General features: G+C 40.2%; 1 protein-coding gene and 2 long non-coding RNA genes across 8 annotated transcripts in view; 1 reads left to right on the top strand and 2 right to left on the bottom strand.

Moving 5' to 3' along the window:
- Positions 1–26,045, top strand: part of CCSER1 (coiled-coil serine rich protein 1) — a 1,080,955-nt gene that overhangs the window by 431,975 nt on the left and 622,935 nt on the right. For all 3 annotated transcript variants that reach the window (XM_034771263.1, XM_034771265.1, XM_034771264.1), the window contains exon 6: positions 16,488–16,698. In XM_034771263.1, the coding sequence (XP_034627154.1) occupies positions 16,488–16,698 (211 nt within the window). The remainder of the gene's footprint in view (positions 1–16,487; positions 16,699–26,045) is intronic.
- LOC117877782 overlaps positions 1–26,045 on the bottom strand; it is a 67,792-nt gene that overhangs the window by 23,457 nt on the left and 18,290 nt on the right. The gene's annotated exons all lie outside the window — the stretch shown is intronic.
- LOC117877783 lies at positions 14,961–22,398 on the bottom strand. The gene is made up of 3 exons (XR_004645822.1): positions 22,247–22,398; positions 16,257–16,369; positions 14,961–15,618 (listed from the first exon to the last, which is right to left on the bottom strand). It is a non-coding gene; the product is annotated as an uncharacterized LOC117877783 (long non-coding RNA).

The following is a 26,045-nucleotide window of genomic DNA, read 5'->3' as shown; positions in this document are numbered from 1 at the left end:
GCTTTAGTAAAAACACCAAATATTGTGAGATATGTGATAAAATCATAGAATCACAGGACTGGAAGGGACCTCAAGAGGCCATTGGATCCAGCCCTCTGCACCCATGGCAGGATTAAGTATTATTTAGACCATCACTGACAGGTGTTTGTCTAACCTGCTCTTAAAAATCTCCAGTGATGGAGATTCCACAACTTCCCTAGGCAATTTATTCCACTGCTTAAGTACCCTGACAGTTAAGTACCCTGAAGATTTCTCTAATGTCCAACCTAAACTGACCTTGCTGCAATTTAAGCCCATTGCTTATTGTCCTATCCTCAGAGGTTAAGGAGACTAATTTTCCTCCCTCCTCCTTGTAACAACCTTTTATGTACTTGAAAATTTATCATGTCCCCTCTCAGTCTTCTCTTCTCCATACTAAACAAACCCAATTTTTTCAATCTTCCCTGATAAGTCATGTTTTCCAGACCTTGAATCATTTTTGTTGCTCTTTTCTGAACTTTCTCCAATTTGTCCATATCTTTCCTGAAATGTGGTGCTCAGAACTGGACACAATACCCCAGTTGAAGCTTAATCAGCATAGAGTAGATCGGAAGAATTACTTCTCATGTCTTGCTTACAACACTACTGCTAACATCCCAGAACGATTTTTTTTTTGCAACATGGTTACACTGTTGACTCATATTTAGTTTGTCATCCACTATGACCCCCAGATTTCTTTCTGCAGTACTGCTTCCTAGCCAGTCCATTTTTTATGTGTGCAACTGATTCTTCCTTTGTCAGTGGAGTACTTTGCATTTGTCCTTAGGCCTTGGCTACACTTGCGAGTTACAGCGCTGTAAAGCCTCCCCCAGCACTGTAACTCACTCCCCGTCCACACTGGCAGGGCACTTACAGCGCTGTATCTCCCTGGGTACACCGCTGCAGATACTCCACATCTCCAAGAGGAATAACAGCTGCAGCGGAGTGGCTACGACTCACAGGTGTGAGTGTAAACGCTTGCAGCGCTGTACTGATCACCTTGTCAAGTGGCCAATCCTCTCCATTGTTGTGACCGGCTGCAGGAATGCAGAAGTGCCAGTTTCAAAGCTCGTACAACAGAGAAAAAGCAAACATTTTGCTGTTTGCTTTTAGTGAGTGAATGAATGAGCCGGGGGCCGGGAGTTCGGAACTTGCAAAATAGAGAGTTGACATGCTCCAAAAAGCACTCTCTCTCCCCCCACACTCCCTGTCACACCCCACCCCACCCATTTTGAAAAGCACGTTGCAGCCACATGAATGCTGGGATAGCTGCCCATAATGCACCACTCCCAACACAGCTGCAAATGTTGCAAGTGTGGCCACGCCACTGCGCTGGCAGCTGTCAGTGTGGACAGACTGCAGCGCTTTTCCCTACTCAGCTGTACGAAGACAGGTTTACCTCACAGCGCTGTACAGCTGCAAGTGTAGCCAAGGCCTTACTGAATGTCATCCTATTTACTTTAGAGCATTTCTCCAGATCATTTTGAATTTTAATCCTATCCTCTAAAGCACTTACAACCCCTTCCTGTTTGGTATTGTTTGCACACTTTATAAGTGTACTCCCTGTGCCATTATCGGAATAATTGATAAAGATATTGAACAGAAGCAGACCTATAACTCATCTCTGCAGGACCCCACTTGATATGTCCTTCCAGCTTGACTGTGAAACACTGATAAATACTCTCTGGGAATGGTTTTCCAACTAGTTATGCCCCCACCTTATAGTAGCCCCATTTAGGTTGAATTTCCCTAGTTTGTTTATGAGAAGATCATATGAGACAGTATCAAAAGCCTTACATATTCCGCATTCCCCCGTCCACAAGGCTTGTTACCCTGTCAAAGAAAGCTATTAAGTTGGTTTGACGGGATTTGTTCTTGACAAATCCATGGTGATTGTCACATAGCACCTTATTGTCTTCTAGCTGTTTGCAAATTGATTGCTTAATTATTTGCTCCATTATTTCCAGGTACTGAAGTTAAGATGACTGGTCTGTAATTTCCCAGGTTGATATTGTTTGACATTTTACAGTTTTTAGTACTGTGCATCATTTATTGCCATTTTCATGCTGAGATTTTTCAAGGTCACCCTGGTTGTCCTTATTTCCCTTTTTATGGATTGGCATTATATTTGCCCTCTTCCATCTTCCATGACCTTTTGAAGATAATCGCTAATGACTCAGATATTTCCTCAGTGGATATTCTCTGAAAGGAATAAAGACATGCAATTGTGAGACTGAAGACTTTGGTGAGAAGTTTGATGAAAATGATGTGATTGCGTGTTTTGCTAATTTTGAAGGCGATGAAGTGGAACTCTCGTATTCCAGGATCTTGGTGTTGAATTCAAAATCAGTAAGGAAGTTCTTGATGGGCGACCACTCTTCCCACATGTTCTCTGCCATAACTGTGCAATTGAATTCAACTTTGGTCAGAAGGATGAACCCTACTTTCCCATATCTGAAGAGTATAGCTTCATTCAGAAGGTTCCATTAGAAGATCAGGTTAGAGGACCAAAGGGACCTGAACAAAAGAAAGACTGTGAAGTGGTAATGATGATTGGCTTGTCTGGAGCTGGGAAGACTACATGGGTTTCCAAACATGCAGCAGAAAACCCTGGAAAATACAATATCCTTGGAACAAATACTATTATGGACAAAATGATGGTTGCAGGTTTTAAGCGGCAGATGGCTGACACTGGAAAACTTAACACACTGTTGCAGAGAGCTCCACAGTGTCTTGGCAAGTGCATTGAGATTGCCGCTCGTAAAAAGCGGAACTTCATTTTGGATCAGACAAATGTGTCTGCAGCTGCGCAGAGGAGAAAAATGTGCCTGCTTTCCCATAATCTCATTTTGTGCCTTCGCCTTTCTACTTTTGTCTCTACGTACTTGCATTATTTGTTTATACTCATCCTTTGTAATGTGACCTAGTTTTCACTTTTTGTAAGACTCTTTTTTAAATTTGAGATCATTGACGATCCCCTGGTTAAGCCAACGTGGTCTGTTGCCATACTTGATATCTTTCCTTTGCAGTGGAATAATTTGTCCTAGTGCCCTTAATAATGTTTCTTTGAAAAACTGCCAACTCTCTTGAACTGTTTTTTCCCCTTTGACTTGCTTCCCATGGGATCTTACCCATCAAGTCCCTGAGTTTGCTAAAGTCTACCTTCTTGAAATCCATTGTCTATACTGTGCTGTTCCCCTCCTACCATTCCTTATAATCATGAACGCTATCATTTCATGATCATTTTCAAATTCTTAACCAATTCCTCCCTATTTGTCAAAATCAAATCCAGAACAGCCTATCTCCTAGTAGCTTTCTCCACCTTCTTTAAAAAACAGTCTCTAATACATTCCAAGAACTTGCTGGATAATCTTTGCCCTGCTGTATTATTTTCCCAACACATGTCTGGGTATAGTGGCGGATTAGCCACTGAGCCAGTGAGGCCCGTGCCCAGGGGCCCCAGCCAATTGGAGCGCCCCAAAAAAATGGATGCCCCCACGCCCTGACCCTCCTCCTCGGCAGGAGAGCTAGGCGGTGGGGAAACCCCAGCACCCAGACCCAGCTGCAGCCCCAGGCATAGGTGTAGTTTGGGGGATGCAGAGCGGGGGCATTTCCCTCCCAAACACAAACGAGGCAAGTGGGGTCACGTGCCACTCCCACCCAGTTTCTGCAAGTGCTGCCCCTATCTCACCCCACAACATGGTTCAGCTCATGGGGAGCAGTATAGAGCAGCTTTTCCCCTGTGCTCCAGGTCCTGCCTCAGCAGTTGGATTCTGCCTTCTGGGTCCTAGTGCCCGCTGTTTCCTCTACAACCATGGGCGGGTGGGAGGGCAGAACAAGGGGGAGTGAGGTGAGGAGAAGAGAAGGGGAGAGGAACGGGGAGGAGATGGGGAAGAGAAGGGGATACAGGAATGGGCAGGGGGAAGCAGTAGTCGAGCATGTGGCATTCCCTAAGCAGCAGCAGGCCTAGCAGGGAGACAACTACAGCAGCACCAGAACAGATCTGTTTCCTGCAGCACTGGCAGCCCAGGTACCACTGTAGGTGGGAGAAGAGAGCCAGTGAACTCAGCTTCAGCATGCATGTGTGCGGGCATGCATGTACGTGGGTATGCCTTGTCCCCCAGTTTAGCAGTCAAACTACGCCCATGGCCCTGGGACTGGAGGAGCTGTAGCTCCCAGCTGTGGCCTCTCTCTCCCCGCTGCTGCCCAGGGCTATGGCAGGTGAGGGGGACAGATCTTTTCTGGTCTTGGGGCCATGGGTGGGAAGGAAGAAAGAGCAATGTTGCAGCACCGCAGTGTGTGGGGGGGAGCATGGGGCTGACTGTGTGTGGAATGGTGGGGGGAAGGGACAGAATGGTGTGGGTCTGGCAGAATGGGCAGAATGGGGATAGGACTAGAGGTGGAGTGGGAATGGGCGGGAGGAAGCAGGAGTTCAGCATGTGGCCCACTTGTTGTGTGGCCCAGGGCCTCATGACACCTTAATCCACTTCTGGATTGGATGATTTTGTTAGTTGTTTAAAAAAAGTCCCATCCATCTCTTCTTCTTGATTAGATGGTCTGTAGTAGACCCCTACCATAACATCACCCTTGTTTTTTCCCCTTTTTATCCAGAGACTTTCATTAAATCTGTCTCCTATTTCCATCTCAATCTCAGTCCAAGTGTATATATTTTTATAAGGCATCACCTCCTCCCTTTCTTCCCCCCATCCTTCCCGAGCAAGGTGTACCCTTCTATACCAATATTCCAGTCCTGCATATTATCCCACCAATCATGAAAGATGGTGACACTGATGGTTCCACCTGTTCCTATAGTCATTAGGTAGCCAGCAAATTTCTAATCTTAATTGGGACAGGCAACATAACGTTTCAACTGTGATCAAGTATTTTATTTATTTATTATTGCTGTATGTAACTACGGTGGTTATAACAAACCACTTGCGGGAGACGATATTATAAGTATAAATTAAAAGTATTTTAATTCAAGCATATTTAATATTGCTTGGAATAACACATATAGTAACATTTGCAGTTAAGTTCCAAGAAAATGATTCCGAAGTATCACCACTCTTTATTGCTCAGAATGCGTTAGATATGGTCATAGTGAATTTAAAACATATAGCAAAGAATATTGTGAAACAGATGTTTTTGATTTACTGTTATTTTTCTAGAGATGTATCTTACAGTACAATACCTATTTTAATTTTTGTCTCAACCTTAAACACATATGGCAGTGCAAACATTTACAATTACAGTAGCGCCACGTATTCTGCTCATGCAGGGAGAAAGTCCAGAGAGCAGAGCCTGTTTCAAACAGAATGCACCTAATTGAAATGAACAAGTCCAGCCTTAATTTACGTAATCTTCCAAGAACCAAAGTTAACAGCCCATGGATGTTGCATCCTGAGTAATTGGAATGGGATGAGGTAGTGCAAGGAGAATAAAACAATCATTCTGGCATGGTTTATGTGAGCTTTATATTAAGTTCAATAAGTAGCAATGCATTGAAGCAAAAATATTTTATTCACCAAACAGTTCAGCAAGTAACTTTAAATTTAGCATATCATTTTTTCTCTATGCTGAGCTTTAACTGAACCTTTACTTCTCCAAATTGAATGCTCATCACTTTCTGCAGGTGCTTAACTATGGCCTTAGGAGCCTAAGTTTAGGCCCCGATTTTTAGTCTTTATAACTTCATGGACCAAACACTTCCTCTCAGACCGCCACTGGCCTCCATTCTCCACATTTGTGATTTTTACCTTCTTAACAGGTAACAATATAGATGGGAAGAAAAAGTTCTTTTTTTTTAAAGGGGCTTTCGTAAGAGAACAATATGGAAATCTTGTTGAAATATCCTTTTCTTGAAGGCAGGTAAGTCTCTCCATATGATTTAAAAAAAAAAAAAAACATGTTTATGCCATGGAACTGAGTGATTTATTATGTTATGTAAGAATAAAGCGATTAGGTTATTTTAGACACTTAATTAGCTTATTGCTTTTTCTTTGGTCTCTTAATGTCTAATTAAAAAAATTGAACATGTGCTTCTGAAGTGCATTAATTTCATTAATTAAAATGCATGTGCACAAATTTCAACACCTGCCTAGTAAAAGAAACCTCTCAAATGAATGTGAGACCTCTAATTCATCTGAATGACATCTTCACAAGGAAACAATGCCACATTGTTCCTCATAACTCATTTGCTTACAGCCCCAAACATGGTTGGGAATTTGCTCCTAATAATCTATTCAGCTATATTTCTGCTAATAGTACTTAGCCTGCTGTAAGTAGTGGTATGGAATTAGGGTGACCAGATGTCCTGATTTTATAGGGACAGTCTTGATTTTTGGGTCTTTTTCTTCTATAGCCTCCTATTACCCCCCGCCCCGTCCTGATTTTTCACCCTTGCTGTCTGGTCACCCTATATGGAATTACATCATCCTCAAGAGAAGATGCAAGAGAGCACTGGAGGCTTGGTGTCTCAGGAGGCAAAGTGTCGCTTGGAGCTTCCTTGTGCATGGGAAGTTCACAAACTACAGCCCTTCAAGGTTGGCAGTATTATCCCCTCCCCCCAGTTCCACATGGATGGCCAGCCTTAGTGGCTGGCATGTAGGTGGATTGGAGTCACCTTCTCCCTGTCCCTCCATGCTGCTTTGGGGCACTGCACTCCCCAAGGACGAAGTCCTGGGATCAGTCCTGCTCTCCCTCTAGTGCAGTCATTCTCAACCTGCAGCCCATGGGCCGCTTGAAGCCCATCAGCACACAGCTGCTGCACATGAGACATCCTCGGGGCCATACAGGTAGTATTGGATGCAGCCCACAATGGTAAACAGATTGAGAACCACTGCTTTAGTGCAATTCTGTCTGTTTCTTGGGAGATTCCTTATTCTTTTTTCCTTTCTCCTATGGTGCACTGTAAGGGCCAGTCAGAACCAAGCTCATTATCTCTATATTCTTTAACTGTGGAAAAGATATGACTTATTTAATCTCTGACTTTGCTAGAATCTGTTTATTATGACAGTAAATGAAAGTTCTGTATTTGTGCAAACCTGTTGTCCTAAATGACAGTCCCGTCCCCCCCGCCCCACACACACACGTGAAAACCCTGCTTCTTTTATACAGAGAGAGAGAGAGAGAGAGAGAGAGAATTACACACACATACCCCTATGTGTCAAATACACAATGGTTACAATTCCTGTGCCAGGCACTAGATTAAAAAAATGAGTCAGCAGCACACCCTATGGTAATAGCTGATAGATTTAATTAACATCATGACTGGGGTTTTCACATTGTTTTGTAACTTTAGTTCTTTATTGGGCTTTTCACATCATTGTGGGAGTTTGGATACTTGTCAATGGGATTAAGATTTTTCCAACATGTTTCATTTCATGATGTTTCCCAAAAAGCTAAGAGATTAATCCAACCTATACATTAATTTCTTGTTAAGAATTCTGGTAGATTGCAAGCTTTCAAAAATGAATATATAGTAACATGCATTTACTAGAGTTTCTTATAAATTATGCCTCAAAATCCATTACATGCTCTCCTTAAATGGACATAAAAGGGGATTTAACATAAAAGCTCATTTAACAATAACATTAGGTTCTAACTGTTTTATGTGATAATGAAATAAGATGTTTTTTATAGTCACAGTTTCTTCCTGACAGATTAATCAAATTCTCTACATAATATAGACATGGGGTATCCTCTGCACTTGGACACTACTCTTTTGTAGCTTGTTATTTGCAAGTTGCATGAAAGAAAGCTAGGAAAGATATTGGAGATAAATTTTATTTTGAAGAACACAAGTTTACTTCTATTAAAAATTGCTATAATTCTATTTACTTTATTATATTATTATATCAATAGAAAACTACGTTTCCTCCAAAGCAAGTTCTGAAAAGACAGAATGGAGGTGCTAGGTATTAATTAGTGGATATTTGGTAACACCATCTGTTTAGTTGCTACATTGTTTAAAAAAAAAAAGTCAAAGGCACAGATTTCTTGGGACTTGCATTGCACAATGGAGTTTGGAGTGATCAAATACATCCTGGTTTACCATTTTCTGATTCTTTTTCATATAAATTAGATAATTAATGAGTCCCATCAAACTATTCCAAATGGTTAATTTTTTTAGTTATTACACTGTTTACCTTGTCTTATTAGGTAGCTTTCAAGGTTTGCAAATAGAATTATTTGGTGGCAAGCTCCTTATATATGGGAGGATGACATCAGAATCTCAGTTGTTTTATCTCCCTGTGTTGGATGGGAAAAATCTGACCCAAGCTTTTGGATTAGTGTAGAAGAAGAACATGACGAAAGAAAAATTACTACTATACATGCTCGTATTTTAGTACTGCCTCTATGACATCTTTTTTAATCTCCTGTACTTTAATGATAGCTGAAAAACAGAGATTTTTTTTTTTTAAATTTGCTTCCATATTTCTTCATTGCCAAGTTTTAGCCCAGAGGAAGTTTTTTATGGATGAGTTATAAACCTTTGAAAGAAAGGGGGTTATAATGGAAAGGCTGACAGACCCTTAACTTATAGCAGCACTAGCCATTATAGTGTGCTTGTGTGTGTGTGCATAGATTGGTAATGACAGATATTGTACATGATTTTTCCAAAGGGTGACCTTGAAAAATCTCAGCATGAAAATGGCAATAAATGATGCACAGTACTAAAAGCTGTAAAATGTCAAACAATATCTACCTTACCATACCATGCATTTTAATTTGCTAGTACGTCATCTGTACAACTTTCAAACTATTAGCAGTTACAGCAATGCAAACGTTACATTCAGAAGCTGTGAGGACATATGGAGATATATGCTTATTGGTTGTATTAAGGAAAGGAAAGATAACATAGTCTTGTGGTTAAATCACTAGACTGAGAGTCTGGAGATCTGGGTTCCTAACTCTGCCATAGATGTCCTGTGTGACCTTGGGTAGTCAGTTAGGCAGGAGCGCCGCCAGCTTTTCTGCCACTCTAGGCGGCAGAAGGCCCCGCCCCGAAATGCCGCCCCCCACAGAGGCGGCAGAAGGTCCTGCCACCGAAATACCGCCGCGGTCACCGCCCCCCAAATTGTAGTGCCCACCGCCTAGCTCGCCTAATGGGTTGCGCTGGCTCTGCAGTTAGGGTATAATTTTCAAAAGCGCCTAATTGACTTAGGCACTTGTCACTTTTGAAAATGAGACTTAGGCTTCTAAGGGCTTTTGGAAAATTTATCCTTAGTCTCTCTGGGACAGATTTTATGTGCCTAACTGATAATCCCCCTAGGTACCTATCTGCATGTTTAGGCACCTAAATACCTTTAAAAAAAAACTGCATTAGTTCTCCATCTGTTAAATGGGGAAAATAATCCATTCTTTCTCTCACCATTTGTCTGTCATCTGTATTTAGATTGTAAAAACTTTGTGGCAGGGACTCTCTTTTACTATATGTACATAGAACCTACCAGAACTGAGGCCCAGTTCCAGTAGCTTCAAGATGCTATTGTAATGTAAATAATAATATAGGCATATAGGTGTTTTAGCTGCATTTTTTTTTAAATGGCGGTGAATATGTGAGGCAGATTGTTCCAGAAAGCAATTTATAATTATTTTTTCTAGTCTTATATGTCCTCATTGAGCTTATTGAACTAGTAATTTTGGATTTTTCTGAAACAGGATCCCATGCAGCTGTAATACTGACAGTTGATGAGAAGAAGAAAAATCTGGATAGGAGAGAAAGCTAGGGATGTAAACCTGTAAAGGCTTGATTGAAAAAAAAAAATCAGGATCATTCTGCTGCTATCTATGTATGTAGCTAATAACAGTTTTCTGAAATAATAAGAAATGTGCATTCTGGTATAGCTCGCTGGACAGGATCAAGATATGAATAAAAGATTGTTTTTACCAAAATGCTGCTTAACAATGAATATAAAAAACATATAAGATTTAAGGCTTTATCTGAGCTCTTGCTTTAGAAAATAAGCCCTCAGATAGCAGACAGGGTATATTTAGTGCTTCCAACAGAAGTCTTTCACTCTGCTTGTAGAGCCTTCCTGAGGTGGACAGTGTTAGATGCTCTCTGTGTTGCTAAGCTGATATCAAGAAGTGCAGACACTAAGGGAACAATGTATTAGTTTAAACTAATTCCACTATGCCAGTGCCCTGAAAACTAAGAAGATTAAACTCAGCGTAATCTGGGAATCTTTCTGTAAGGGAAGTTTAAGTTACCATAAACTCTTCAAAATCTTGGGTTTGAGGACGAGTAAGAAGTAAAAATAATTCGAACTAGCTCAAGTTGTAAAACGTATTCTCCCCTACCCCTGTGTACTGTAAAACCCTTTAAAAATGCTTTGGAATGGGAAGAAATTTGTTAGTGAAAATGGCATCAAAAAGAGCTGCACTACTGTATACCTCTTTTGGTTGTTTAACATATCATTTCATTAGATTAGAGTGGAGTCGCATCATAGGCGCATTTAACGTACGCGATTTTAACTATACGCGCTCGGCAAAACAAAAACAAAAAAGAGAAAAATAACAATTTAAATACTGTACCTGTAATGTGGGCGATTCTGCCCACCATTCCACTCAATGAGCGTTTGACTATACGCGATTTTCGCTTTATGCGCTGACTTCAGAACCTAACCCCTGCGTAAGATGCGACTCCCCTGGAGTGACTGGGAAGTCTCTGAGATGCAAACACACACAGACTGTGGCATGGCTGCAGAAGATTTTCTTTTACGTATGCTTGTGGAGTACAGCTGGGCTGTCTGGTGGCTATACCGATTCACTAAATGTAGGTACTGCAGTCTCTGTGCTTTACCAGCATCCAACAGAAGTGAGGGATTGGATGCAGGTAATTTGATTATGGCTTAACCCAAATGAAACAGAAATCATGGCAATAGGTCTAGAGAGGCATCTAGAGGAATAGGCAGGGTTGTAAGCATGCCTACTGTCAGAGTTTTTTGTATGGCCCTTGTCAAATAGTTTGAAATTTGAAGTGTCATGTTGGATCCAGTTGCTCATCTTCCATATGCAGATAGCAGCTGTGGCACCTAGTACCATTTTCAATTTTAAGTTAGCCTGGAGGTTGTGAGCAGTCCTTCTGATGCAGCTCTTGTCACTATGATTCACACCGCTAGAACCTTATGGTTAGAGTACTGTCATTTAACCTTTATTGAGCTCCCCTTGGAAACTACTCATCTAATGTAAAATGTGGAGTCATGCTTCATGACTGAGGTGATCCATGGGGAGTTACGTAACAGTAGGGGTGAAATCCTGGTCCCACTGAAGTCAATGGGTGTTTGGCCTTTGACTTCAGCGTGGCCGGGTTTTCACCTTGAATTTCTGTGATCTGGAGTGACTGCTTGGAGCACTTCTGGGTGCTGTGCAGAGTGCTGTCATGATCTGTGAGGGCAAGTTGTTTGGGAAATCACTTTTCTTCCCATGTCCCAAAAGTGATAGTTGAAATCTGTTTTATTCTCACTGTCACTTTTGGGGACAACACTTTCCAGGGGTGGCAGCAGGGCATTCTTGGGGAAAGGCCTACAGCTTCTAAAAACTGGTCCATCTGGGAATGCATTAGAGTTTAGGGGCCAGGTTTTTAAAGGTATTTAGGCATGTAAAGTTCCAGATAGGGGCCTAGTTGGATTTTCCAAAGCCCCTCGATGCCTAAATCCCATTGAAATCTGTCAGGTTGTCAAAGAAAAAAAGGAGTTCAGACACAAATGAAATCTAGATGTAAACAGAATCATTGTAGATTGTTTCCTCTTGCTCCTTGTTTGCAAAGCAATTAGATAAATAATTAACCTCTGTGTCAGTTCCTCACCCTTTTGCTCTTTAAAATCAATTAAGAGGTGGCAGCGTCTGTTCCTCCAAATCAATGATTTTGATATGAAGCACTCTTGTTGTATTTCCAGACTTTGCAGCAGTTCTAGATGTGGTTGGTGTGACGGATATGGCAATGTCCTGAAAAATCTTTGGGAAATATTACTGAATTAAGTTTAAGTATCTTTGGAGTCCATTGTATTAAATGCAAATATTGTGGCCTTGGGTGATCAATGGATCATATTGAATAATGTGGCAGACAAGAATAACATTTTGGGACAAAACCTGTGACGTGTATTTCCTGGGAAATATCTAGAATAAGATGAATGCAAATCCCCCCCTTGCCTCCACTTATGCAAAAACCCAGTCCTTTGAAGCTAGGGCCTGAAGACGTGACTGCATGCTGATGACCTGTTCCCAGGGTTCCAAGATCAAAGGCCCGAACTCTATAAAGGAGACTCATGGGTGTGCCTGTTCAGAGCTAGAAGCTGTTATAAGCTTATAGCCACAGAAAACCCCTTGGGGTTTGAAGGACTGACCACCTGCCTGAGCCCTTGTTGGAGTTGAGGGTGATCAAGCTTATTCACATGGATGTAGGTTCTTTAATTGTTTTTAATATGTTTTTTTCTGTAATGCTTTCACAATAAGAGCTGTGTGGAATCTTCTACCAATAACACTGTTGGTAGCCTTTGAAGCAGTAGCGTAGCTGGGGGGGAGCGGGGCAGCGGCCGCTCCCACACTGAGCACAAGTGGCACCTTGTCAATTTCTTGGCGTCTTTGTACTCACCCGGGGGAGTGATTAAAAAAAAGGCGCCACCTGCTGCGGTGCTTTTATTTTACTCACCCGGCGGCGGGACCTTCACTCGCCGCTGAAGACTCGGAGTGCCACTGGGTGAGTAAAAGCGCCGCAGCGGGTGGCCCCCTTTTTTTAATCGCTCCCCCTGTTCCCTCCACCTGGCTATGCTACTGCTTTGAAAAGAAAGCAAAGCAGGCCTGCTTAGGCAGTCTGATTTTCTGGGGAACTCACAGCGTAGGCAGGAAAGTGCGGAGCCTGGAAAAACTCAGTCAGAAAGAAGAGAGATGCGTGTTTGCACCCAGGAGAGGTGACATCTGAGGACCCTGGAACCTGGAGCGGGTGCCCAAGCTAGATCATGGAAATTGCCCTGAACTGTGATTGTTGAAAAATAGAATTTCTAGCCTGCAGGCAATTCCAACATTTCAAAATTTCTGATCATACTGAATGAGGATGAAAAGTCAAAATCTCGAAATATATTGTGGAATGGAAATTTTGAAATTTGTCAATTTGGAAATGTTTAAATGACTTTATTGAAACATTTAATTTTGAGAATGTTGAAACATAACACCAAACGCAGTGGCGGGGTTTACTAGTTAGGGAATACAACAAATTCATGCAAGAGACTTTTTGCACTAAATTTTTAGTGCTGTTATGTGATAAATTACATTATATTACATAATTGCATAACAGAATAATTATACATTAGTAATGATGTGCTTGGTGAAAAATCATGTTTTGGAAAGCTTCCTTTGCACTAAACAAAAGTTGCACTAGCAGTTGTGCTAGACACCTCAGAAGTTTTCTAACACTGTGGAGATATTTCCTATTGCAAGTATCGCAAAAATACCATAGTGTCTGAGCTATCGCTCTGAAGCAATTACTAGTAAATATTGACCTTTTAATGGCAACCAAAGAAAGCAGAAGCCAATGAAAAGTCTTCTGTTAACTTCAATGGGTTTTGATCCAATCCAAATTTATTTTATTTCCCAGGACACCTCCACTTCATACATAAGTGCCACAATGACGGTTTTAGTAAGCAATATCTCTTTTGGAATAATGGTACTCCACGGGTGGTGATAATTTCTGTGCGCACAAGTGAAGTAGAACACTGCTACTGATGCAGAGGCACTGGGAGAAATAAAAAACTGTCTTTACTAATGCGGGCGTACTATTAAAGACTCCTTTTGCTGCTGTTCTTTCTCACTGTAGGTGCATTCTACCTGCAACATGACCGCCTCCTCTGGAGTGATAGCAGGTTGAAATTCTGGTTCCTTTCTTAGTTTCTTGACTGCTGACATTCTACTGCAATTTCATTTGCCAACCTGCAGTCAGTAGCCAGGAAATGGGTGGGGGTGGGGGAGATTGTGCTATTTCATCTTACTTCAGTCAAACAATGTGTTTGTAAGTTTCATTAAACTCATTCAGATATAGATTCCCACAATAGGAGTATGTTTTAAAACAAACATTTAAGAGAAAAAAGTGACTTCTCATGTAACTAATGCTTCAGTGAATGTTTGTCTCTTTTTCCTTCCATGATTTATACCTGAGACTGCTTTAATAAGTGCCATGAATAAGCAGCTAGGTAATATTCTTGGCTCTCACAGACTTTTACCATATCCATCCCAGATTATCATTTGAACCACATAAAATATTCTACTCAAAATGTTGTTTCAATATATTTTAATAATGAAAAACAAAATTATTTCATTCCCAAGTGATATTCTTAAGAAGCCAGGCTTAGAAAATTTTATTTCCATTGTCCATCATAAGCATTTGTCTATGCATGGCATATCAGTGACTTCTTTGGTGCATTTCCCAAGTTCACATGGTCCCAAATGCACATTACATATTCCATAACTTCTTAATGAGCCATCCATAAGAGATTGTCCTGGTAATAGCATTTTCCATTTGTTTAGGGTGGCAGTGGGAATTGTTTATCCATTAAAAAAAACATATTAATCTCTTATTTATTTATTTATTTATTTATTTGCATGTTTGTTCTTGTGGAACCAAAGTTAACATTAAAGCAAAATGTATTGGGAAGATTCTTATCTTTCTTGCTTTATCATTGAATAATAAACCCTAAAACTCAGAATCAAAACACCAACTACATTTTTTTTTTTTTTTGCTTACAAAAATTTCAAATGGAACAGAAAATGTTAACTGTATTTTAAATGGACAATAAGCATTACGGGCGAGTCTCATCTTATGCGGGGGTTCTGTTCCGCAGTTAGCACGTAAAGCGAAAACTGCGTATAGTCAAAATTACATTTAGTTGAATGGCGGGCGAAATCGCCCGCACTATAGGTACAGTATTAAAATTGTTATTTTCCCTTCTTTTTTTGTTTTTGCCGACCGCGTAAAGCTGAAATCGCGCATGTTAAATGCGAGTAAGATGCGACAGACCTGTATTTCCATTGCCACTTATACTAACATCTTTAATGATAGTACATTTTTTTGATAATAGTATGGATATGACAAGTAATTCCATTGAAACCCTTTCGTAATGTAACAATTAATTAATGTACAATTATCACAAACTACTACTATATTCTGGTGTTTAGTACTATATGCTTCATGTAGCATTCTCTTCCTGTTTCCCATTGGACCCAGGTAAAAAAGGCACAGCATGAAGGAAGTTTTTGTGGACAGAAGTGTTCATAATACATTTACTTGCTTTGCCATTTCACCAAATTGCCAAATAATCTGTTTTTAAATCATTTTATGATTGCTAGAGCTTCTTCTCTGAATTTATGTTGTATTTAGAACTCAGAACTGTTATCTAAGTGGGAGTCATGTCTTGTTCTGATGCTCTGTTCCAAGATCAGATAGTGTGGGTATGGGGTAGGATGTCAGGTTAACATAACAGTATTCTTTTGCTGCCTCAGGGCCTGATCTAGAGGCCATTGAAATCAGTGGGAGTCTTTCTGTTGATTTCAGTGGTTCTTGATAGACCCTTTCTCGCATGTTCTCCCATGTTCTTCTTACACAAGCTATAGAGATAATTAACAACTTCAGATTGCTCATTCTTTTTCCAAACTGCAGTTTCCAAACAATACCATAAAATAAACATAATTATGACATTGGATCAACTCTAAATGTAACTATTTCCTTTTGTTTTCCTCCTCATTAATTTCCTTAAGGGTTGGGCTAAATTCTAAGTTATAGCCATATGGAAAATTAATATAATGAAAAAGACCGTGAACTTCATTGCATGTAGGCCAATGGTTCTCAAACTTTTGTATTGGTGACCCCTTTCCCATAGCAAGCCTCTGAGTGTGAGCCCCCATATAAATTAAAATACTTTTTTATATATTTAACACCATTATAAATGCTGAAGGCAAAGCAGGGTTTGGGGTGGAGGCTGATAGCTCGCAACCCTGCATGTAATAACCTCATGACCCCCTGAGGGGTCTGGACCCCCAGTTGAGAACCCCTGTAGCCAGTTTAATCATAAATTTATGTCCATCCCTTTAATTTGAGCAAATAGCAAAATGGGGTAAAATGTATCCCCAGCAATTTAATTCCTAGAAGTGAAATCCCACTTACACTTAACATTGTAAGAAAGTGGCTTTATCTGTGGGACATGGAGGAAAGCTTGGTTTCAATTCTAGAACGATCTGAAGTTTACCTAAAAAAAAATGGTGATGGCTAGATCCTCGGGCGATGGGGCCTTAAAAAGGCTAGTCAAGTTATTCTCCAAAAAGTTGGTTGTGTTTATTCATAAACTCTTCATCATATGCACTGTAAACAGAGAGAGTGAAAGCTCAGTGTTAGCAATGTTTCACTCCAAATAGTCATAAAGGGAGAGAGCCTAAAAAGTACCACAGAGCCAATTTTTGTTTATATTTTCTCATCTTAGGAACCTCTCTCTGAAATTGTCAAAGGAGGTGGAACAAGGAGAAGCAAGATGTCCTCGTGTCAGCCAGGTGGCCAGCAGTCCTGCTGTGGAGTGGCCTTTTGCAGGCCTGGAAGAAGGTGGAGGAATGGAATCTTTACCCTTCCGACTGATGATGCAGGACTGCACAGCTGTAAAGACGTTACTGCTGAAAATGAAGAGGGTTCTTCAAGAGGTAATGGTTTAATCATTTGTAAGATGAATGGTTGCCAATGCTAATAGGTTAGGTAGTGGAGAGGAGTTTAGGGAAATGTTGAGCAGCACAGAATAGAGTGCCCAGAATGTCTTAAAAACATGGAAACTACTCTTATGTAGACTCCCAGCATGGCTTTTGGCTGTCCCAATGCCTCAGGCAGCTTTGCAAATCCCAGCCCAGGTGCTCAGTGGACTAGATGTGAGCTAGACTGTGAGTCAGAGTCACAAAAAAAGTCTATATTATCCAGTTTTGCGTCATCCTTTGCATGTCTTGTTTTAGTTTGTATTTTACACTTTGAACCTGTAGCGGTAGCTAACTATGCCCTGGTACGCCAAAGGGTGTGCTATATACCAACATATACAGTGAGCCGACTCTGTGGGTGCTTCAGGGCTCAAGAACCCCTGGGAAAAAAAATAGGGGATGCTAGGTCAGAACCCACCAGCCACAGCTGTTCAATGGGGCCACTGATTAGCTGTTCGGTGGGCTTGAGGTGCTCGGAGTGTGGGGGCATGGAGAGGAGGTGGAGTGGGAGCAGGAAGAGATGGAGCTAGAGCAAGGCCTCAGGGAGGGGTGGAGTGGGGGCAGGAAGAGGCAAGGTGAAGGTGGGGCCTTGGGAGAAGGGGCTGAACACCCACCGGGAAAATTACAAGTCAGCCCTGGTGCTAGCATGGACCCTGTGTCTGCCAACTCTGGCACCCTTATAGACAGACTAAGACATCTCTTGAGCCTCTTCTTTGTTAATTGTGTAATTTGGACTGGATAAGCCAAATTGTATTCTGGTCCTCCCACAAGATACAGTGTTTTTTGTCTCTTAGACAGTCATTCATCACATGTTTAACAATATTAACGGTCAAATCCAAGTAATACTGATTTGTAAATAATATAGAGAACAGAGAGAGACAAAAACAAATACAAACATTGGAAGTTCTACTCTTGTGAGACTGATTGAGTATAGGCTCCGAGTATTAATTGCAAAGGGTAACTGTTGGTAGCTTTGGTTATTAGATGACAGGTGACATTTGGAAATTTCTCAGTACATGCAGAGCTTTCCAGAACTGTTACTTGTGCTACCTACTTATATTTGCATGTCTCTTGATAGGGTGTCAGTAAGTGATGGTGAGATCTCCATGTACAATCAACTCCTTATAGGTCTTTGGAAACCAAGTTTCAAGCCAACATTAGCAAATTCAGACATGTGAGCTGTTAAATTAGGATGCAAATATACATATGGCCAACTTTTACACTGTCACTGTGTTACTATAACGTTGTATAAGCTTTGTCCATGTTTAGAAAAGTAATAATCTTTTTGTTATTTTACCTGTATGGTTCCTAACACGATGGGGTCCCAAAACCTGACTGAGATATCTATGTGCTATTGTAATGCAAATTATTATTAATATACGTTATAAATATAATAATAATAGTAATTAATAATAACGTTAATGCAGGGAGTATTTCACATACAGATTTCTCTTCAACTGGTATAACCCTTTATGTCTTCAAAAGATATGCCTACCCCTTGGGATTGTTTGAGTAAACATGCTCTCTTGTAATTAGGTTTATTAGCATTTTAATTATTTCTCACCTCAGGAAGAGTCCTTTAATGTTTTTACATAGTGAATTATCATATTTCCTTTAGACATAAGCTTAAGCCTACTATCATTTTTATACACAGTTATACTGTATTCTACTACAAGTTATGAGTAAAAAAATAATCACAAAATTATCTCAGCAAAAGATAAGGTACAACTTCAAGATAGCTCCTGCTAATTCCCACTGATGGGTATAGCACCTCCTAGGTTACTGTACTCCCTTTGGATAACTAATCTTATTAATCTTAGTTTTTCCTCCTGTTTGTTCCTGTCCCCCACCCCTCTTTATTCCATAACTTTACATTTCCAAGTCTCATTGCTTCTTAACCCAATCTTGTTCACTTAATCTTCCTGATCTCCTTTCCCACCTCTTGAAATCAAAGTGGCCTTCTGCACATGCCTTTCTCAATTTTTTTTATTAAATATATAGGCTGCAAATGTGCTATGGCTCTCCTATCTTCTCAGAACTGTGAGTAAGGGGATAAATCCCAGTAGCAGAACAGGCAGTTCAGTACCAGGATTGCGCAGACTCCTGGATGGTTGGGGGAAAAGGGGAGCACTGTAGAGAAAATCAGAAGAAAAAAAAAGTCTACCTATATATGCTTTCTAACATTTTTTGAAAGCTAGGAATATATGTAATATATATTTATAAACACATAATGGGTGTGGAGTAATATCAATAGTGTCACATAAAGTGACTTTTTAATGTGAATATACATACCGTACCTTTTTTCTGAAGATAAACTAATTTGTATCATTTATATATCACAAGGTTGCTTCTGTTTTCAAGGTCTACTTATTTTTGTTCTCTTGATGTAGGATGTTACAATAACCATGCTGTTGGATTATTTCCTGGCTTTTTTTTTTTTTTTTGTTATTAATGATCTTAGCAAAACTCTTATAACTTTTCTTTTAATCTGCAGTCGTTAAACCATACGTTAGGGTTTCTGTATAATGGATTGCTTGATTAAGCTTTGTTGTCATACTGCACTAATTTATATGGAATATGTGGGCTCAAAGGTGTTAACATAATTGAGACATTGTCCAACATTAAATAATTTTAAACAAGGTTCGGGTTTGGTATACAAACACCTCAACCTGCTTAATACCATAACAAATACACTATGAAAAATCCTTTTAACCTTTTATTAAAGATATTGAAAAAAAGGAAAAGAGTTAAAGCATTTGACACGTAAAATATTAATTCAGGCTTTCATTTTAACCACATCCCTTGTTCCATTTCCCTTTCGCTGGTTTTTTTAGAAGGAGCCCCCTCCCCTGGTTTGACAGTGTTTTAGATGTTATCAAAGATGGTAATAACTGTCCTTTTGAATAAAAGAGAAGTTAAGTGAGATGGACTGGAGCTACTGCTGTTAAAATCTGATCCCATTTCCTACAAGACAAAGCAAGACAAACACGCAAAATGGAATAACAAAGATAGAAAATGCAGCTGTTGTCATTGGTGTTGACTTTCACTTGCAATCTCACTGCTGGAGAAACACCGGCATCAGCCACTGTGAGACCTGGCAAACTTGTACCAGCATCAGGCTGATTAGGGCACTGCGTTTAGCTGCCTCTTTCTGGTCATCGGCTTACAGCAGTATTGCAAAATATATAATCTTGGCTGGCTAAGCCAGATTCTTATTAGACAGAAGAAACAAAGGAAAGAGAAGAAATAAGGTGCAGAAGAAAAAGGACACAGCAGGGAAAGGATAGGGTGTGGGGGACAAAATCTTACATCCCTGGAGATGGTTGGGATTCAGCCAGAGCTGGGGAAGGTGGATGTGTCAGCTGGGTTCCTCTCTCTAGCCTGGACTGGTCAGGATATTTTTAGGATCGAGATGAAGGGGGTAAGGGTTCCGGGGGGTGGCAGCCACGATCCTGAAGCTCACTCCACTGGCCAATTTTTCTCCCAAAGTCTTTTTATTTAGGGACCCCAAAAGGGAGTGATGGGTGGAATAGTCCATCTCTTCCTTATATTGTCCACCAATTAGGCCTAGTTTCCAGCACAATTCCAATTTTGATTCATGGATTTCTGGTTTCACACTATTCTTGTTAACCAAGCATGATCTTAAGACAGTCTTTCAGTTAAATCAGCAAGCCTCTTTGTTTGGACTAATTCAGTCTCTCTTTTTCGCTTTTTCAACTTTTCCCATCAACATTTCTTTTTATAGGTTATTGTGACATCTTATGAACTTACACTCACTTTTTACAGTTGAGCTCACAATTAGGCTAAATTTGTATGGCCAGTTATCATAACAGCACATACGCACATAACCTATTGAAGCTATTAGTGAAATACTCCATGGGGAAAAAAAAAAATCCATCAAATTTGTCAGATGCAGTACTGAAGTATCTGAGTATTTTTTAAAGGAGCATATTGTGAATTTTAAAAACAATTTTTGTGAAGCAAGTACTGTACTCTCCTGCAGTTAAATGCAATTTCTCTCGCTTTCAGCAAGAGTCTCTATAAAGCAGAGTCATTAGAAAACAATGTTCAATTAAAAGAGGTAATGCAGCAAAAGTTAAATCCAAATTCCTTATAAGGGAAATTCAAGCCACCCAAAATTTGGTTTCTGGCAGTTTTGCCAGGTGCAAACTGAAATATTATATGTTTCATTATAAACCCGCATGTTTTACAAGTCTCTTAATTCAATTTAATAATAAAAAGAAGAGGTTGGCTTCAATCTACAAGAAAAACACACCAATAACTAATCTGTAAAGGGTGGTGTTGTTCCTATTTTGCAGCTGAAGTAATCCATAGCAGAAGAAATGACACAGAAAGTGTATTCGTATTTATTGAACAACAAGTGAATTCAGTTAAAATATTAGACACATTATTCAATATAATGGTGGTTCTTAAGCACTTAGCACTATTCCCAAGGAACAGTTTCATTATAATCCACCAAAGTGTTATACTGGCCGGAACAATATGGTATTTTCCTGTTGCTCTTGCTTACAGTGGAAGAACCTAACAGATGGACAATAGTTTTGTCATAAATTGTGTGTGTGTGTATATAGTATATACTGGACTGGGCTATAATTGTGTAATGCCCTGGGTTTAGCTTCTCATTAATCTTATCCTGAATAAGGAGATTAAACACATGGCAATAGCTAACAAGACTGCAACTGTTCTGGTATTTTTTTTTTTTTTAAAGTAGGTGATTAGGAGTCATTCAGTAGAGGAAAGCTGACACCTTGCCCTCAGTAGACAGACATTGAAAATGTCCACTAATAGATTCAACACGTTCCCACTATGTTTTTTCTCCCCAGCCATGTAGGGTCTATAAAGCAGGAAATCCCCTAGCACATCCAGAACTTCAGTGAACAAAGTAATCTGAAACTGGACCAGACAATATGTTGTGTGTATGCCCCCTTCTGTCATAAGGTTACCTTAACACAACCTTCTCAAAGACCTTATTCAGAGTATTAGTTTGGAGGCAGGGTTGAAGCTGGCAAAACTGTAAATATAATTGGATTGGACAGATATTAAGTGTTGTCTCAGATGTCTTGAATGTGCTTGGGGGGGCGCTATCAGCCATTCACTTGCGGGAACTGGTACCATATTTACCCTCAGGAAAGAACTGAAAACCTCACTTGTGTGTATGAAGTCAAATATGAGTGTCTTGAATGAGTTTTAGCTGATGTTGCTCACTGATGTTCTGATTCTGCTAGGGGAGTTCCAATCTGTAATGTACAGTCTATAGAAAATCTAGTGAAGAAGTCCTGAGTCCTCTGAAGATTTGTAATGCATCCAGGTCAATAAAAAGCTACAGTAATAGGCCAGTAGGGCATTCAGTTGCTGTCTATCCCAAGTAAGGTATTTACATGTATTATTCTAAACAGAATAAAGAATGCGGTAGATTCAAGGTTATGACAAGAACAGACAGGATTCAGACAGGAGAAATCATATATAGATCAAATAGTATCCCCACCTATCATCGTAGAACTGTAAACGAAATAGCAGTCACTGCTTTATATGTATGTTATAAGTGTCCAAAAAGCCTTTGATACCGCAGATAAAACAGCTTTATGGAAGTTGCTATGCCTCTATGGAATCCCACAGAAATGTGTGAACATCATTCCAAGTTTTCTGTGAAAATATGACATGCCAAGTAATACACAACAGTGAACTGACGAAGCCATTCGACATTATTACAGACATCAGATAAGGATGTCTTATGTCACCCTTGATCTTTTTACAGGTAGTGAATTGAGTAATGAGTAAGAGCACAGAACAACCAAAGGGCATACAATGGACCAGGGGTAATCAATTATTTTTTGTCAAAGTCCAAATTTCTTACTCAAGGTATAGTCGAGGTCCAGACTCCGGAGAAAATAATAAAAAAAACAAATCAACTATAATGATAATAATAATAAGTACATTAAAAGATTTCAGGGTCTGTTCAAAAGTGTATGGCAGTCCGGATTTGGCCTGTGGTCCATCTATTGATTATCCCTGCAATGGACTTTCACACAAGTTAGAGGACCTTGACTTTGCAGATTACATCAACTTGCAATCCCAGACCCACAGAGACATGCAAGTCAAAACAAATAATCTACAGGTTATGCATGATTAATAGGATGAAAATCAGCACTAAGAAAACTAAAACCATGACAATAAACACACAACAATAGCACTTTCTGTGACTGACATAGAAGAGGTTCAGTATTTCACATATCTCAGTATAATTGTATATACAATAGGTGGAATAGACAAAGACATTAAAACCAGAATAGTGAAAGCCAGATATGCCTTTGTAACTTGAAAGCCAACATTGAGAAACAGAAATATTGCCCTCCAAACTAAAGTTCAAATATTTAACACCATTATAAAGCTGGTATTATGGTTTGGTGCTGAAATTAGAAGACTTACTAAGACCTTACTATCTAAACTCTCAGTTTTTATAAAAAGCTGCCTAAGGCTTGGTCTACACTATTGACCTATATCGGTATAACTATGCCATTAAAGAGTGTTAAAACATCCACACCCCTGAGCAACAGAACAAAAATGGAGATGGCCAGGACATACTGTGACAGGGCATACTCTTTTACCACTCTGGCGCCCCCTAACAGCCCATGTGGGGTTTGCTCACCGCATGGTCTGATGCCCCTTCCTGATGTTGCTCTAACTGTTGTCCCACTCACTTGCTCTGTGGCCTGTCCCATGCTGTCAGAGCTGCAGTGCTTTTCTCTTCATGGCTCATCCCTCTGGCCAAGTCGCATTGAAGTTCCTCCCCTTCTGGGGTATTATCAGAGTCTCCTTCCATACTGTCCCTGGCAGTCCCCAAATAGGCTTCCCTTAGCATGCACTCCTGCAGTGGCTTGGAGGGGAGCCCAGGCCACCCCTCTACACCAGATTCCAGTCCAGAGACCCTCGACCCAGCAGCTCAGGTTTTTACTCTCCCTGCCTTTACGGCTCCTTCCCTGGACTGCTTCCTATACTTCTATCAAAGGCTTCTATTCTTCCCCCCTGGTATCAAGAAGTGTGACTGCAGGGCCTTTCCTCCCTGTTGCCAGCTTCCTGGCTTTATAGATGTCCCACCTGTTTCTGCCCAGATGAGCTTCATCCCCAGTTAAGCCTAATTGTATCCTATTTCCCCTCCAGGTGCAGCCTATGGCTAACTGGCTTCTCTTGCTTATATTAACCCCTTGAGGGTTAGGGTGGCATGAATGCCCCATTACACATATGTGGAGGAAAGACAGGAGTTGGACTGTTTCATGTGGACTTTTCCACTTTACCATACATTACCTAGCTGACCACTGATTGGAGGACTGCCATTTGCTGTACTTGGAGCTGAACTTGAGTACCACTTTGATGATTATGAAAGTGCAGACTGTGGCTACCCTCTCATGCAGTGCTTTCAGTTGTAGGGGGAACATATGATGCCTGTTTTTCAGAAGCCACGAAGACTTCCTGCATTTTTATAGATTCAATGCAAGTTGATATTATCATCTATGTAGATCTTTATATTTTGAGTTTGGTCTAACTGAGTAATCAATTCGTTCCATGTACACTGTCAAAAAAGTGGAGATAGCAGAATTAGTTTTGCTTGTATAACCCACACACCTTCTGGGTGTGGTGTTTGTCCCATCTAGTGGCACCAAGGCCACCTAGAGAGAGAGTTTAATGAGTCTGCTCTACAGTCTTAGCTAACAGCCAGTTGGTTTTTAGCTCATGTGGTAGAGCCGGGGTAGGCAACCTATGGCACTAGTGCCAAAGGCAGCACGCAAGCTGATTTTCAGTGGCACTCACACTGCCCGAGTCCTGGCCACCGGTCCGGGGGGCTCTGCATTTTAATTTAATTTTAAATGAAGCTGCTTAAACATTTTAAAAACCTTATTTACTTTACATACAACAATAGTTTAGTTATATATTATAGACTTATAGAAAGACACCTTCTAAAAACTTTAAAATGTATTATTGGCATGCGGAACCTTAAATTAGAGTGAATAAATGAAGACTCGGCACACGACTTCTGAAAGGTTGCTGACCCCTGTGGTAGACGCTCATGCACTAAGCTCCACAGGTCCCAGGTTGGATCCCGCCCGCTGATGACCGGGGTCTGTCGGCGTTACACTTGCAGTCCCTATATCTGAACATCTTGGAAGGGCATTCTTAGTGGAATATCCTCACCCATGTAATGTGCTCATCCCAGCTGAAGATGTTTGTTTAGGCTTTTCCCTAGGGAGAGGGAGTTGTTAGTGCAGTAATGAATATGGAGAGAGTATAAATGTTTTGTGGGGGAGGGAATCCATTTAGTTAATAGTACTGAGTTGTTTTTAGATTTCAAACATACTGTAGGCTTAGTACTTGTTGGATGAATTCGGTACTTCTCAAGGTGAGTAAAGTGGGCATAATCTTGCCTATATTTATGGTAGGTTAAATTTAGGTAGGTAAGTTAAATATATTAGGAAGGTTAAGTTTTCTTGCATTCTTTATACGGCATACACATTATCTACTGTATAATAATTCCCATTGTGTTAGTGATAGTTTTTAATAAGACTGTCAAGGTGGGTTTAGTAGCTGATCCAGCTAATTAAGATAACATGGTATCTCCATATTCTGTGATTGTTTCATTTAGATGGTAAATTCTTCAGATCAGGGACTATGTCTCTTTCGTAACTTTGCAAAACAACATTTAGTGTTCTGCAGGTACACAAATATTTGTTAATTACAACAATAATAAAATCAGTAGGAAAGCTGCTCTAGATTTACATATTACATTTTTTTCAAAGCATTATTTATTTTACTAGGGAAAAGCTTTTGGTTCTTTTTGGCTCTGATAAAGACTCAATCTTTACAATATGATTTTTTTAGCTTTTGTTTGAAGGAGGTGTAGTACTTTGAAAAACTATGCCAAAGCCCAGAGGGAGGCAGTGTGACTTAGAGGATAGAGCACTGGACTGGGACTCAAGAAACCTGGATGCTACTCCCAGCTTTCCCACTGCTCGGCTGGATGACTCTGGGGAAGACACTTCACCTCTTTCTCAGTTTCTCCATCTGTAAAATAATGATACTGAGCTCCTCTGTAAAGTGCTTTGAGATCTACTGATAAAAAATGCACTCTGAGATCTAGGTAGTATTATGATTGATGTTGTTTGAAATACTTTGCAGGCGAATGGCAAGTGGGCTTTCACTGGACAGTCCATTACTAAGAAAATTTGAGGTAGACTTAAAATATGGTTTTCAAATACATTAAGAATCCCCTACAGTCAGTTGTTACAGCTATT

This window comes from Trachemys scripta, chromosome 5, assembly GCF_013100865.1.
Source record: "Trachemys scripta elegans isolate TJP31775 chromosome 5, CAS_Tse_1.0, whole genome shotgun sequence".
In the NCBI taxonomy this organism is placed as follows: Eukaryota; Metazoa; Chordata; order Testudines; family Emydidae; genus Trachemys; species Trachemys scripta.
Note: the sequence above shows the minus strand (reverse complement) of the source record. Positions and strands in the feature narration are given on the sequence as shown.